General features: G+C 37.0%; 1 protein-coding gene across 1 annotated transcript in view; it reads right to left on the bottom strand.

The window, feature by feature from the left end:
* Window positions 1-15,590, bottom strand: part of LOC103071208 (olfactory receptor 52W1) — a 21,981-nt gene extending 6,391 nt beyond the window's left edge. The window contains 1 exon segment of the mRNA XM_082931159.1: window positions 15,570-15,590. Coding sequence (XP_082787285.1) covers window positions 15,570-15,590 — 21 coding nt within the window.
* Between the last annotated feature and the right edge of the window lie 474 nt (window positions 15,591-16,064).

The following is a 16,064-nucleotide window of genomic DNA, read 5'->3' as shown; positions in this document are numbered from 1 at the left end:
AAAAAAAAAAAAAAAAAAAAAAAAAAAAGAAGATGAAGAAAGGAAAACTCCCTAAACTCATAGGAAAAGAGATTAGACTTTTGGTTACCTGAGGAAGAGGGAGGAGGGAGTAGAAATTGGAGAAAGGTGGTCAAAAGGTACAAACTTTCAGTTATAAGAGAAATTATTACTAGGGATGTAATGTAAAACATGATGACTATAGCTAATATTGCTGTATGATATAGGAAAGTTGTTAAGAGAGAAAATCCTATGAGTTCTTATCACAAGGAGAAAATTTTTTTCCTTTCTTTTCTTTTTATTTTATCTGTATGAGAAGATGGATATTAGCCAAACCTATGTGGTACTCATTTCACAATAAACGTAAATCAAATCATAATGCTGTATGCCTTAAACTTATACAGTCATGTGTATCAGTTATTTCTCAATAAAACTGGAAAAAATTTGCTTAGGTTTGTTTTATGGTTCCTAATAAGGTCTATCTTGATAATTGTCCATGGGTGCTTGATTTAAAAAGATGTATGGTCACTTGTTGTTAGGTGGTCTTCTATATATGTCAATCAGATCCTGTTTGTTGATTATGTTGGTCAGTTCTCCTATATCCTTGTTCGTTTTCTGTCTAGTAGTTCTATCAGTTGCAGGGATAGAAGAACTTCAGCAATGAGGGGGTTTTGAAGTACTGAATTATAATTATGATTTGTCTATTTTTCTTTTCAGTTATTTCAGTTTATTCTTAACGTGTTTTGAGGCTTTGTTGTTTGGTGTATACATGCTTAGGATATATCTTCCTGGCGAATTGATGCTTTTATTATTATGTAATGTGTCTCTTTGTCACTAGCAATTTTTTTTGCTTTGTAGTCTACTTCATCTGCTATTGATATAGCCACTCCTGCTTTTTTGATGAATGTTTGTATAATATATATATATATATATATATATATATATATATATTCCTTTTATTTTCAACCTATCTATGTCATTGGATATGAAGTGAATTTCTTAACAGCATATGATTGGGGTGTGTTTTTTTTTTTTTTTATCTACTTTGCCAGTCCCTGTTTTTTTAACTTGTGTGTTTAGACCATTCATGGTTCAGGTAATTTTTAATATATTAGGGCTTAAGTCTGACATTTTATTATTTGTTTCTTTGTCTCAGTCCTCTGTTTCTGTTTTTTTAAGATTTTTTTTTGATGTGGACCATTTTTAAAGTCTTTATTGAATTTGTTACAATATTGCTTCCGTTTTATGTTTTGGTTTTTTGGCCTCAAGGCATGTGGGATCTTAGCTCCACCACCGAGGATGGGAACCCACATCCCCTGCATTGGAAGGCGGAGTCTTAACCATTGGACCACCAGGGAAGTCCCTCTGTTTCTGTTTTCTTGCCTTTCTGTGGGTTACTTAAAGATTTTTAGGATTCCTTCTTGATTTATTTGTAGAGTTTTTGAGTGTATGGCTTTGTATAGTTTTCTTTGTGGTTGCTCTATTAAAATATACATGTATGATACACAGCCCGCTGACAACAATATTTTACCACTTTTAATGGTGAAACCTTAGTTCCATTTAGCACCTTTACTCTTCCCATTTTAAAATATTATTGTCTTGAATGTCAGATGGTGTAATAACTTTCATTTTAATCATTGCATGTGATATAAAAAATTCATGGGAAGAAGCATTTACCCATATTCCTATTCTTTTCATTACTCTTTATTCTTTCTTGATGCTCCAAATAATCCTTCCTCTGACGTTTGTAGACACCCAGGTAACCCACACTCCTCTCAATATATAGAATGTTTTCATCAGATAAAGTGCCTTCTGCTTCCTCCTACCCCAGAGGCAATCACTGTTATGAATTTTATCACCATAGACAGGTTTTTATCTGTGTGGAACCTCATATAAATGGAATCATGCAGTATATAGCCTTTTGTGACTGGTCTATTTCATGCACCATAATGGTCTTGAGTTTAACCTGTGTTGTTATATGTTTTAGTAGTATAAAAAAATTTTATTTTATATTGGAGCATAGTTGATTAACAATGTTGTGCTAGTTTCAGGTGTACAGCAGAGTGATTCAGTTATACGCATACATGTATCTATTCTTTTTCAAATTCTTTTCCCGTTCAGGTTATTACTGAATATAGAGCAGTGTTCCCTGTGCTAAACAGTAGGTCCTGGTTGGTTATCTAATTTTTCTTTTTAACATCTTTATTGGAGTATAATTGCTTTACAATGTTGTGTTAGTTTCTGCTGTATAACAAAGTGAATCAGCTATACGTATACATGTATCCCCATATCCCCTCCCTCTTGTGTCTCCCTCGCACCCTGCCTTTCCTACCCCTCTAGGTGGTCACAAAGCATTGAGCTGATCTCCCTGTGCTATACAGCTGCTTCCCACTAGCTATCTATTTTACATTGGGTAGTGTATATATGTCAGTGCCACTCTCTCACTTTGTCTCAGCTTACCCTTCCCCTTCCCCGTGTCCTCAAGTACATTCTCTACGTCTGTATCTTTATTCCTGTCCTGCCCCTATGTTCTTCAGAACCATTTTTTCTTTAGATTCCATATATGTGTGTTAGCATATGGTATTTGTTTTTCTCTTACTGACTTACTTCACTCTGTATGACAATCTCGTGGTCCATCCACCTCACTGCAAATAACTCAATTTCGTTTCTTTTTATGGCTGAGTAATATTCCATTGTATATATGTGCCACATCTTCTTTATCCATTCATCTGTTGATGGACACTTAGGTTGCATCCATGTGCTGGCTATTGTAAATAGAGTTGAAATGAACACTGTGGTACATGACTTTTTTGAATTATGGTTTTCTCAGGGTATATGTCCAGAAGTGGGATTGCTGGGTCGTATGGTAGTTCTATTTTTAGTTTTTTTAGGAACCTCCATACTGTTCTCCATAGTGGCTATATCAATTTACATTCCCAACAACAGTGCAGGAAAGTTCCCTTTTCTGCACACCCTCTCCAGCATTTATTGTTTGTAGATTTTTTGATGATGGCCATTCTGACTGGTGTGAGGTGATACCTCATTGTAGTTTTGATTTGCATTTCTCTGATGATTAGTGATGTTGAGCATCCTTTAATGTGTTTGTTGGCAATCTGTATATCTTCTTTGGAGAAATGTCTGTCAAGGTCTTCTGTGCATTTTTGGATTGGGTTGTTTGTTTTTTTGATATTGAGCTGCATGAGCTGCTTGTAAATTTTGGAGATTAATCCTTTGTCAGTTGCTTCATTTGCAAATATGTTTGCCCATTCTGAGGGTTGTCTTTTTGTCCTGTTTATGGTTTCCTTTGCTGTGCAAAAGCTTTTAAGTTTCATTAGGTCCCATTTGTTTACTTTTGTTTTTATTTCCATTTCTCTAGGAGGTGGGTCAATAAGGATATTGCTGTGATTTATGTCATAGAGTGTTCTGCCTGTGTTTTCCTCTAAGAGTTTTATAGTGTCTGGCCTTACATTTAGGTCTTTAATCCATTTTGAGTTTATTTTTATATATGGAGTTAGGGAGTGTTCCAATTTCATTCTTTTACATGTAGCTGTCCAGTTTTCCCAGCACCACTTATTGAAGAGGCTGTCTTTTCTCCATTGTATATTCTTGCCTCCTTTATCAAAAATAAGGTGACCATATGTGAGTGGGTTTATCTCTGAGCTTTCTATCCTGTTCCATTGATCTTTATTTCTGTTTTTGTGCCAGTACCATACTCTCTTGATTGCTGTAGCTTTGTAGTATAGTCTGAAGACCGGGAGCCTGATTCCTCCAGCTCCGTTTTTCTTTCTCAAGATTGCTTTGGCTATTCGGGGTCTTTTGTGTTTCCATACACATTGTGAATTTTTTTGTTCTAGTTCTGTGAAAAGTGCCATTGGTAGTTTGATAGGGATTGCATTGAATCTGTAGATTGCTTTGGGTAGTATATTCATTTTCACAATGTTGATGCTTCCTATCCAAGATCATGGTATACCTCTCCATCTGTTTGTATCATCTTTAATTTCTTTCATCAGTGTCTTATAGTTTTCTGCATACAGGTCTTTTTTCTCCTTAGGTAGGTTTATTCCTAGGTATTTTATTCTTTTTGTTGCAGTGGTAAATGGGAGTGTTTCCTTAATTTCTCTTTCAGATTTTTCATCATTGGTGTATAGGAATGCAAGAGATTTCTGTGCACTAATTTTGTATCCTGCTACTTTACCAAATTCATTGATTAGCTCTTGTAACTTTCTGGCAGCATCTTTAGGATTCTCTATGTATAGTATCATGTCATCTGCAAACAGTGACAGCTTTACTTCTTCTTTTCTGATTTAGATTCCTTTTATTTCTTTTTCTTCTCTGATTGCTGTGGTCAAAACTTCCAAAAATATGTTGAATAATAGTGGTGAGAGTGGGCAACCTTCTCTTGTTTCTGATCTTAGTGGAAATGGTTTAAGTTTTTCAGCATTGAGAACGATGTTGGTTGTGGGTTTGTCATATATGGCCTTTATTATGTTGAGGTAAGTTCCCTCTATGCCTACTTTCTGGAGTGTTTTTATCATAAAGGGTGGTGAATTTTGTCAAAACCTTTTTCTGCATCAATTGATATGATCATATGGTTTTTGTCCTTCAGTTTGTTAATATGGTGTGTCACATTGATTGATTTTTATATATTGAAGAATCCTTGCATTCCTGGAATAAACCCCACTTGGTCATGGTGTATGATCCATTTAGTATGCTGTTGGATTCTGTTTGCTAGTATTTTGTTGAGGATTTTTGCATCTATGTTCATCAATGATACTGACCTGTAGTTTCCTTTTTTTGTGTGACACCTTTGTCTGGTTTTAGTATCAGCGTGATAGTGGCCTCATGGAATGAGTTTGGGAGTGTTTCTCTCTCTGCTATATATTGGAAGAGTTTGAGAAGGGTAGGTGCTAGCTGTTCTGTAAATGTTTGATAGAATTCTCATGTGAAGCCATCTGGTCCTGGGCTTTTGTTTGTTGGAGGATTTTTAATCACAGTTTCCATTTCAGTGCTTGTGACTGGTCCATTTAAATTTTCTCTTTCTTCTTGGTCTAGTCTCAGAAGGTTGTGCTTATCTAAGAATTTGTCCACTTCTAGGTTGTCCATTTTATTGGCATATAGTTGCTTGTAGTAACCTTTCATGATCCTTTGTTTTTCTGCAGTGTCAGTTGTTACTTCTCCTTTTTCATTTCTAATTCTGTTGATTTGAGTCTTCTCCCTTTTTTTCTTGATGAATCTCGCTAATGGTTTTTCAATTTTATCTTCTGAAAGAACCAGCTTTTAGTTTTATTGATCTTTGCTATTGTTTCCTTCATTTCTTTTTCATTTATCTCTGATCTGATCTTTATGATTTCTTTCCTTCTGCTAACTTTGGGGTCTTTTTGTTATTCTTTCTCTAATTGCTTGAGGTGTAAGGTTAGGTTGTTTATTAGAGACTTTTCTTGTTTCTTGAGGTAGGATTGTATTGCTATAAACATCCCTCTTAGAACTGCTTTTGCTGCATCCCATAGGTTTTGGGTATTCATGTTTTCATTGTCCTTTGTTTCTAGGTATTTTTTGATTTCCTCTTTGATTTCTTCAGTGATCTCTTAGTATAGGAGCATATTGTTTAGCCTCCATGTGTTTGTATTTTTTACAGGTTTTTTTTTTTCCTGTAACTGATATCTAGTCTCATAGTGTTGTGGTCAGAAAATATACTTGATATGATTTCAATTTTCTAAAATTTACCAAGGCTTGATTTGTGACCCAAGATATGATCTATCCTGGTGAATGTTCCATGAGCACTTGAGAAGAAAGTGTATTCTGTTGTTTTTGGATGGAAAGTCCTATAAATATCAATTAAGTCAATCTTGTTTAATGTGTCATTTAAAGCTTGTGTTTCCTTATTTATTTTCATTTTGGATGATCTGTCCATTGGTGAACGTGTGGTGTTAAAGCCCCCTACTATTATTGTGTTACTGTGGATTTCCCTTTTTTTGGCTGTTAGCATTTGCCTTATGTATTGAGGTGCCTCTATGTTGGGTGCATAAATATTTACAAATGTTATATATTCTTCTTGGATTGATCCCTTGATCATTATGTAGTGTCCTTCTTTTCCTCTTGTAATACTCTCTATTTTAAAGTCTATTTTGTCTGATGTGAGAATTGCTACTCCAGCTTTCTTTTGATTTCCATTTGCATGGAATATCTTTTTCCATCCCCTCACTTTCAGTCTGTATGCCTCTCTAGGTCTGAAGTGGGTCTCTTGTAGACAGCATATATACGGGTCTTGTTTTTGTATCCATTCAGCCAGTCTCTGTCTTTTGGTTGGAGCATTTAATCCATTTACATTTAAGGTAATTATTGATATGTATGTTCCTATTACCATTTTCTTAATTGTTTTGGGTTTGTTATTATAGATCTTTTCCCTCTCTTGTGTTTCCTGCCTAGAGAAGTTCCTTTAGCATTTGTTGTAAAGCTGGTTTGGTGGGGCTAAATTCTCTTAGCTTCTGCTTGTCTGTAAGGTTTTAATTTCTCTGTCAAATCTGAATGAGATCCTTGTCGGGTAGAGTAATCTTGGTTGTAGGTTGTTCCCTTTCATCACTTTAAATATGTCATGCCACTCCCTTCTGGCTTGCAGAGTTTCTGCTGAAAGATCACCTGTTAACGTTATGGGTATTACCTTGTATGTTATTTGTTGCTTTTCCCTTGCTGCTTTTAATACTTTTTCTTTGTATTAAATTTTGATAGTTTGATTAATATGTTTCTTGGCATGTTTCTCCTTGGATTTATCCTGTATGGGACTGTCTGCATTTCCTGGACTTGATTGACTATTTGCTTTCCCATGTTTGGGAAGTTTTGAACTATAATCTCTTCAAATATTTTCTCAGTCCCTTTCTTTTTCTCCTCTTCTGGGACCCCTATAATTCGAATGTTTGTGTGTTTAATGTTGTCTCAGAGGTCTCTGAGACTGTCCTCAATTCTTTTCATTCTTTTCTCTTTATTCTGCTCTGCAGTAGTTATTTCCACTATTTTATCTTCCAGGTCACTTATCCATTCTTCTGCCTCAGTTTTTCTGCTATTGATCCCTTCTAGAGAATTTTTAATTTCATTTATTTTGTTGTTCATCATTGTTTGTTTTCTCTTTAGTTTTTCTAGGTCTTTGTTAAACATTTCTTTTTTGTCTCCATTCTATTTCTAAGATTTTATATCATCTTTACTATCACTACTCTGAATATTTTTTCAGGTAGATTGCCTATTTCCTCTTCATTTGTTCTGGTGGCTTTTTACCTTGCTCCTTCATCTGCTGTGTGTTTCTCTGTCTTCTCATTTTGCTTAACTTATTGTGTTTGTGGTCTCCATTTCGCAGGCTGCAGGTTTGTAGTTCCCGTTGTTTTCGGTGTCTGTCCCCAGATGTTAAGGTTGGTTCAGTGGGTTGCGTAGGCTTCCTGGTGGAGGGGACTAGTGCCTGTGTTCTGGTGGATGAGGCTGGATCTTGTCTTTCTGGTGGGCAGGACCGTGTCCTGTGGTGTATTTTGGGATGTCTGTGAACTTATTATGATTTTAGGCAGCTTCTCTGCTAATGGGCGGGGTTGTGTTCCTGCCTTGCTAGTTGTTTGGCATCGCGTGTCCAACACTGGAGTTTGCTGGTGTTTGAGTGGAGCTGAGTCTTAGCATTGAGATGGAGATCTCTGGGAGAGTTCTCACCGATTGATATTATGTGGGGCTGGGAGGTCTCTGGTGGTCCAATGTCCTGAACTGAGCTACCCCATCTCAGAGGCTCACACCTGACACGCAGCTGGCACACCAAGACCCTCTCAGCCACACGCCTAATTGTTACAAGAATTCCAGTGTCTCTTTTCTCTTTCGTCTCCTGGCAAATAATAATAACTCTGCTGGGCCTCAGGTTCTCCTGAACATATCAATGATCAGTAGCACAAGACGATTTCTGGTCTTCCTAATGCAGCACTGCCTGCAGCAGCAACTTCCAGCTCCTTCCAGAGGGGGCTTTAAATACACAGAAGGAGACTCTCTATAGAAACACCTATTTCTATTTCCTCTGTTTCTATTTCAGCATTTGTGATTCCAGAAATCACATAATACTTGGATAGTGAACAATTCCTACCCAGTTTCTGTTCTTCCAGTGTCAAAGTTCATTTACCTAGTACAGGTAGCTAACATTCTTAGGTACCTAACTTTGTATCTAAACATTTATATATTTAAATCATTTCACCTGCATAACAATACTGCAGAGCAGGGATTATTCTTCGCCATTATATATTAGAAAACAATAGTTTATGGAAAAATATTGACAAAGGTCACATCTGGTGAGTGATGGAGCATCAGTACAAGTGCAAGTCTATCTGACTCCAGAGCCTTTTTGACACAGCACTCCTTCCTTGCATACAATTGAAGCTCTAGTTCTGCTCTTCAGGCCATGATCTCTGGGCCATTTTTGTGAATCTGCTGCTGCCGAGAGATATCTTCTCTCTAGATTCTCTCCCTTGAGAGTCTGGAAGAACTAAGGAGAGGCACAGAACTCAGAGAGGTTACCATCTTTATCTCATCATGACTGTTCCAGCTTCTGTTACAAAAGGATAATATTCATAATGATATTGGTTATGCCCAGAAGAATCCTCACACACCTTCACACTCTTTATGGAAAGGCCAGGGCACTGAGGACCCAAGTGGAGGTAGATGTGGGGAATGAGAAGACCAGTAATGTGGGAAATGGTAAAACTGATTGTGGTGGTATAGGGGACATTCTGTTTACTCAAAATTATGTACCATACAGTCTGGAGCTGCACTCAAGGGCCTCAAATGAAGAGAGTATAAGTATGGCATATGGTTAAATTTCTGGATGTCACAATCTGGTGAAAATGGGTGAGGAAACAATATATTATTGTAGTTGGTAGGCAGTGATGTCATTATTTACATCAGTAGTAGGAAATTTAAGGTTTGGGGCTCATCCAGTAGACGTACCCAAAGGTCAGACAAAATTCTTATTTGTAAAATTCCATAGACTGAAAGTAAGGGCCACTCTATTAAGAGGTCCTTAAACACTGGTTCCAGTGAGTAGATTCCAAAATTCTTAAAGACCTTTGAAATGTAGATAGTACTGATCCATTGTTCTCAACAAATATGATCTCTGTTTTTGAAATGTCTCTTGACTGGTAAATTGAAGATATTGGATTTGAAAATGTATTTATTACATGGCATTAGAGTATTAAAAAACTTGGTGAAAAGTGAGAGCTGGAAAGCTCTTGATTTCTTTAATTGCAAAAGGCAAGAAAAATTGGTTAGAAAGTATATTTTAAAAGAATTTCTTTAAAGAATAAGCAGAGCTTGATTATCAGGTGGATATCTGATTATCAGGTGAGAGGGAGAGAAAGATGACTATATTTTCATGCTGACACTTCTGTGGGTTTTATCGCCAGTCTTTGGTTTTTCAAGGAATATTGGCATAATGTTCTCTTCTTATGAGTGAAGACAGAGATTGGGTTCCCCAGAGCCCAACATAATTAACCTGAAGGCCTGGTCATGTAGCTGTCCTTGCTTAACTCTCTAACTCTGTGAATAAAAGATCGACAGTTACATGTTCTTCCCTGAGACACTCATATTAATTCTGAGTACACATCCTATTGTCTCTGCACACAGGGAAGAAAATTTTGATAGACTCTCCACTTAAAAATAAATCTAAGGGCCATTCTTCATCTTGAAGGTCCTGAAGTAGTCACATCTCATTTGATTTCCCATTTCTACACACCACTGCCCTTCCTCCAGTCCTAAAATCTATTTTATTCAAATTTCTTGGATATATATATATACACACACACACACACATATTTAAACTTTTTATTTTATATTGGAGTATAGCCGATTAACAATGTTGTGATAGTTTCAGGTGCACAGCAAAAGCGACTCAGCCATATATATATTTCTTGGGTATATTTTAGAGTCCCCAAATTGCTGTAACCTCAGGTTCCCCCAGAAGTGTATTCCCTTTTATTGTGGTATATAGTCCTCCTAAGATACCAAGTCTTCAGATGTAAAACATATCTCTCCTGGCTGTGGGGAGAGTAGAGGGCTTATGCAGTCACAAATCCAACCCTGAACCCAGGGAAGTGTCAGAGGTTGGATGGTGCTTTCATCTGTTTGTCCAGCATGATTATACATATTCAAGAGGGACTTTAGCTTTTAAATATGGAGTGACAAGGTCTAGATTTATCCTCTCACTTGAAACAACAATAACAAAATCTGGACAAAATATATGAAACAATGGTTCTGAAGACAATGGACATTAGGCAATGGAGGATAGGAAACAAACGAGGTAAGTTCATTTTACTGGAGAAAGATTGTTGCAGTGTTCCGGAGAGGGATTCTAGGCCATGTCAAAGGGAGGGTGAACTTCAGCATATCCTAACAGTCTTCCTCTGTTAAGGACATGGGAGTCAGGGGAGGCCAGTGCAGCTGGAATTCACAGGGTAGAGTACTGGAGAAAAGAGAATTGCCTAGAAAGAGAATTCCCAAAATCTATAGAGGGACCCCCTTAAGTATTCAGGAGAGTACTGATCGGTGCATGCATGTGTGGAAATTCTCCAAAAATATTTGAGAAAACAAAACCAAGAACTCACATAACTACCCCCAAAGGGAGCTTGGGACGGACTTTCAGAGTTTTCTATTGAGACTTGTGTGCCAGGCCTTCTTCCTCTTTCATTAGCTAGTCACTGGATGGGGGTTGCCCCAGGGAGGGAGCATAACCTTGGAGGAGGCAGCCCCCTTTCGCCAAGGGCAATGCACTGAGAGGAACACAGCCGAATGCCCCTGTCATTGCTGCAGTTCAGTGTAAAAGAGGAAGTGCTGACCAGCACAATACATCAAGGAAGAAAGAGGAGTTTTAAGGATCAGAATAAAAATGGTTAAATTAACATGATTTTTATATGATACAATAATTTAAAATAATAAGCAATTTTTAGAACTAGTTGTATGTTCAGTAAGATGTTCAAATATAAGATAAACTTGAAAAAGTCAATAGTATTCTTTATACCAGCAAAATTATCTAAAAATATTAGAAATAAACATACCACTTACAGTAGGAAAAACTTATTAATAGGTAGAAATTGGCATCATAACAAATACACAAGACCTTTAAGGACATAATTTAAAAATTATGTTAATGTATTTAAGTGAAGATCTGATTAAATGTAGAGAAAAATAATATACATGGGGAGGACACATGAACATTTTTAAGATGTCAGTTCTCCCCAGATTAATCTATAAATTCAATGCAATTTCAAGAAACACTCCAGCAAGATTTTCAGGGGAACGTTTGTTACAGTTTTTCTAAAATGTATGTGGAAGGTGAAAGTTTCACTAAATGGAAGAGAGTTTTTAAAAAGATACAAGTCACACCTTAGATTAGATAATAAAACATACTACAAACTCATGATCTGTAAAATGGTTTTGCCTAAAAGGCACGGGATATAATAAAGAGTCTATAACAGACCCATGTATATGTTAAACAGATATAAATATCATATATACATATATAAAATCTTAACATAGACATAAAAATAGGTGAAAACCACACAACAGATTGTTTACGCCAGTTATTTCTAATGGGTGAGATTTTGCTGGACTTTTTTATTTTGGCCACACTGCGGGGCATGTGGGATCTTAATTCCTCGACCAGGGATCGAACCTGCCTCCCCTGCATTGGAAACGTGGAGTCTTAACTGTTGGACCACCAGGAAGTCCCTTGCTGGACTTTAAATGATGTACAATATCATAATCTGAATGCTAGAATGTCAATGTATTATTTTGTAATTGGAGGAAAAATTTAAAATGACTGTTGATTGGGCTGTATTGTTCAGAGTGAGATTCAAAAGATGAGTATTGGACTGGTGAGAAAAACACATCAGTGTTTATAAGTAGAAAACAAATGTAAGAAGTCAATGAATTCAGGGACACACTTTTTTTTTTTATGATAATGTATCTGATAAATAAGTTCCAAAGTTAGCTACCTTTATTCTGTAAAGACTGAATTTCTTTCCTTCATTGCACTTACATTAGTTTGCAATTCTACGTTTATTTTTAAAACTTAAAAAAATTTTCCCTTGTGTTTTTTCTTTTTAAAATTTTATTTATTTATCTTTTATACAGCAGGTTCTTATTAGTTATCCATTTTAAACACATCAGTGTATACATGTCAATCCCAATCACCCAATTCATCCCACCACCACCTCCCCCCCACCCCCCTGCCTCCCCCCACCCAGGGACACATTTAAAGGTCATCAGTTAGGAACTCATGGGAAACAGTAAAAATAAAGATGGGAGGAGAGGGAACTACAAAGCAGCCGTTTCACTTTTTATGGGCTTGATTGTAGCATCCCTTTTGAAATTTTAGTTTGGCCATTAGTCTGTTCTGGTGCTATCTCTGCACAGCCCTATTGTGTTCCAGGGGCACACCTCCCAGCACAAGACAATAGAGCTGTGCTAAGTTCCCAGCAGAAACAGCTCCTGCCCTGCTTGCCCAGAGTTGTTATCTATTAGTTCTCCTCATTTCTATCTATTACCGATGAACTCAATCCTCCAGTGCAATATAAACCATCAGGAAGTGCCATACAAGCAGCAGACTGCTACAATTACACCAATCCCAGACAAATTTATAAAGGGCACCAGAATAAGTTTCGGTCCATTTTCTAATGCAAGGTACCTCCCAGGCAGTTGTGTCTATAGGTGCATCAGATGAGACAAGAAGGAAATGAATTACTTATTGCCTAATTAAATTATTTGTCTAAAGTCAGTTGGAGGCTACAGACTAAAAATTCATATCTCAAATCATTTCTCTGTTGAACATATTCTTTGTCTGAAGTCTAAACTTCTCCCAAACTTTTCTCAGATTTATCCTTAATTTAAGAAATTATACTATATGTATCCCTCCTATAATTATTAATTACTTCACTTATATGCATTTAGTTTTCATGAGAATGTCATTTGCATGCAGTGGGCATCCCATAGCTGGGAAAACTGGAAATGCTTGAATACTCAGTTCAGCTTTTACTCAAAACTTAACCTTTCTTGTTTAAACTCCCAGTTTTTGACTTACCTCATTTTCATGGTTGACCCACCTCTAAAACTTAGATTCAAAACATCCTACTATCTGATTGTCACCTTCTAATTGCAGGCTCAAATTTTTAACTATCCTTAGTACAGTCACAATTGTTGGACCTAAAGATTACCAAGCCACTGAAAGAATCCCCTTCATTCTATTATATATCCCTCTCTTTTCTTGACTTTATTCCTGTCAAGCTTAGATTCTATGGCCCGTCATTCAATTACGCTCTTGGAAATAATCTAACCGCCTTTGTTCTCACCCTCCATTGTAGCTGCTTGAAATAATGGAAAATGATTAAATCTAAATATATGTCTCCTCTGTGGAAGGTTGAAGCTTTCTAGAAAAATGTCCCATAAATAAACTTGTTGACTTCACATTAAATTTATCATCACAGGGCTTCCCTGGTGGCGCAGTGGTTGAGAGTCCGCCTGCCGATGCAGGGGACACGGGTTCGTGCCCCGATCCGGGAAGATACCGCATGCCGCGGAGCGGCTGGGCCCGTGAGCCATGGCCGCTGAGCCTGCGCGTCCGGAGCCTGTGCTCCGCAACGGGAGAGGCCACAACAGTGAGAGGCCCGCGTACCGCAAAAAAAAAAAAAAAAAAATTTATCATCACAAACTTCAAATGTAAACTCAACAATACCCAGAAATCTTACTATGTGATGCCATTACAGTAAATGGGTCAATATCCACCAGGTTATCATAGAATCCTAAGAATTATATTTGATTTCTACATTGAATACCTCATTTCTAATTCATCTGTATATTTACTTGACTATTCTTCCAAAATTTTGCCACTCAAATTTATTTCCTCTGCCACCAATCTGGTCCAGGCCACCATCTCTTGCCTGGACCAAGTAATAGTCTTCTGACTGGCTTCTCCGCTTCTACTCTTGTTTTTCTTCCCATTCATCATATCTCTATTCCTTAAGGCCTTTTTGATCCCACTTATCTAAAGTAATGCTCCCGCAATAATGCTCTATGATGGCATATGACAGGATTTTGTATATTTTCTTTTGTAAAATTACCAAAGCTTTCTGCATTTTAACTGTATGACCAAAAGAATAAAATTAAAACATATTTAATTAAGAAATAGAAAATATATTCATGTAGTTCAAAGTTTTAAAAATTAAAAAAGGTATTCAGTAAAAGTAATTCTTTCTCTATATCAGTATTATTTCTGACTGCATATAGTAGTTTAAGGTGGCTGGTAGAAATTCACACATCGATCCTGTGCCTGTCCCATGTGGAAGCAGGGAGGGTAAATGACCTTCATGTCTCAGCTGAGTTAGTTCACATTAAAGAGTTTTCTTGGAAACTTTGTAAAATGACATCTACTAACATTTGGAATCTGAGAGGTATAGTACTTTGTCAGTATACATGAGTACCCAAATAAAATAATGTTTTTTTGTTACTAAGGAAGAATTGGGGCATTGGGGAAACAACCAGCAATCTCTAACATACCATTTTTATTCCTGTCTGCCAAGTTTGACACATTTGTCTTTCTCAGAAGGAATTACTCTTACAGCTTTCTTGTGTATCCTTCCAGAGGTAATTTGATTATATCTAAGAACATATAAGAAAGTGTATATATACATACAGTTTTTTATGTTGCATTCTTGGTATAGCATTACAAAGTTATTTTGTGTAGCATTCTATGTACTGTTTTTGTCACTTCCTTCTTTGCTAAACAACATATCTCAGAAATTACTCAAAGAAGTACATTTAGAGATGCCTATTTTCTTTTAACAACCACATAATTGGAATGAACTCTTGGTGAAAACAGGGATCATGTTTGCCTTATTTACCATGTACACAGTGTCTAATACAGTTTGTGGAGCGTAGTAGGTAGTATTTGTTTGATGGATGGGTCACACAAATAGCAAATGTCAGAGCTAGGATTCAAATCTGCTTGTGATTTGTATGATTTTATTCCCATATCTTTTCTACAACCTTGATGTGTTAAGTTAGATTGTCAGATTTCCTTATGTTGAACTCTCTCTGCATTTTTAGGGGATAAATATATTTATCAATTAAACAAATCTTAACAGTTTTCTGAACTCTCTGCACTAGGATTTTGTTTAGGATTTCAATAGCTATAGTCACATTCATCAGTATAGTGGTGACAGTGGGGATGAGTCATTTAGAACACAGACATTGGAGTCAGATCGATGTGGCTATGAATGGAGGCTAACTGTGTGACTTTGGGCAAGGCTCCATCTCTCTATCTATCCCCGACACACAGTAGGGTTAATAGTTTCTACTCCAAAGGGTTGCTCTTTCATATCTAAGAGAGATGATTCAATGAGAAAAATTAGATAAAGAACTTAAGCAGTTTAGGTTGCTCATAAAGCACTCAGAACATTGGAGTTATTATTGTAATAAAGACTCTATTGTCTCTTTCCTACATCTTCAACCATGTCTGTGAGTCAGGCTTATGCGCCAGATCCCTGGCTTCTGGCTCCTCGGCAAGTTCTTACCTCAGTTTCAAACCACTCCATCTTTCATATCCTCACTTCCTACCTGCAGGAGCATGATACAACACAGTTCCCAAAGGACTCAGCTTTTTTTTTTTTTTTTTTTTTTGTGGTACGCGGGCCTCTCACTGTTGTGGCCTCTCCCGTTGCGGAGCACAGGCTCCGGATGCACAGGCTCAGCGGCCATGGCTCACGGGCCTAGCCACTCCGCGGCATGTGGGACCTTCCCGGACCGGGGCAAGAACCCGTGTCCTCTGCATCAGCAGGTGGACTCTCAACCACTGCGCCACCAGGGGAGCCCTATCTAGAGTATTTTTAATTTCATTTATGGTGTTGTTCATCGTTGCTTGTTTCATCTTTAGTTCTTCTAGGTCCTTGTTCAATGTTTCTTGCATTTTGTCTATTCTATTTCCAAGATTTGGGATCATCTTTACTATCATTATTCTGAATTCTTTTTCAGGTAGACTGCCTATTTCCTCTTCATTTGTTAGGTCTGGT

This window comes from Lipotes vexillifer, unplaced genomic scaffold, assembly GCF_000442215.2.
Source record: "Lipotes vexillifer unplaced genomic scaffold, Lipotes_vexillifer_v1.1 scaffold61, whole genome shotgun sequence".
In the NCBI taxonomy this organism is placed as follows: Eukaryota; Metazoa; Chordata; class Mammalia; order Artiodactyla; family Lipotidae; genus Lipotes; species Lipotes vexillifer.
Note: the sequence above shows the minus strand (reverse complement) of the source record. Positions and strands in the feature narration are given on the sequence as shown.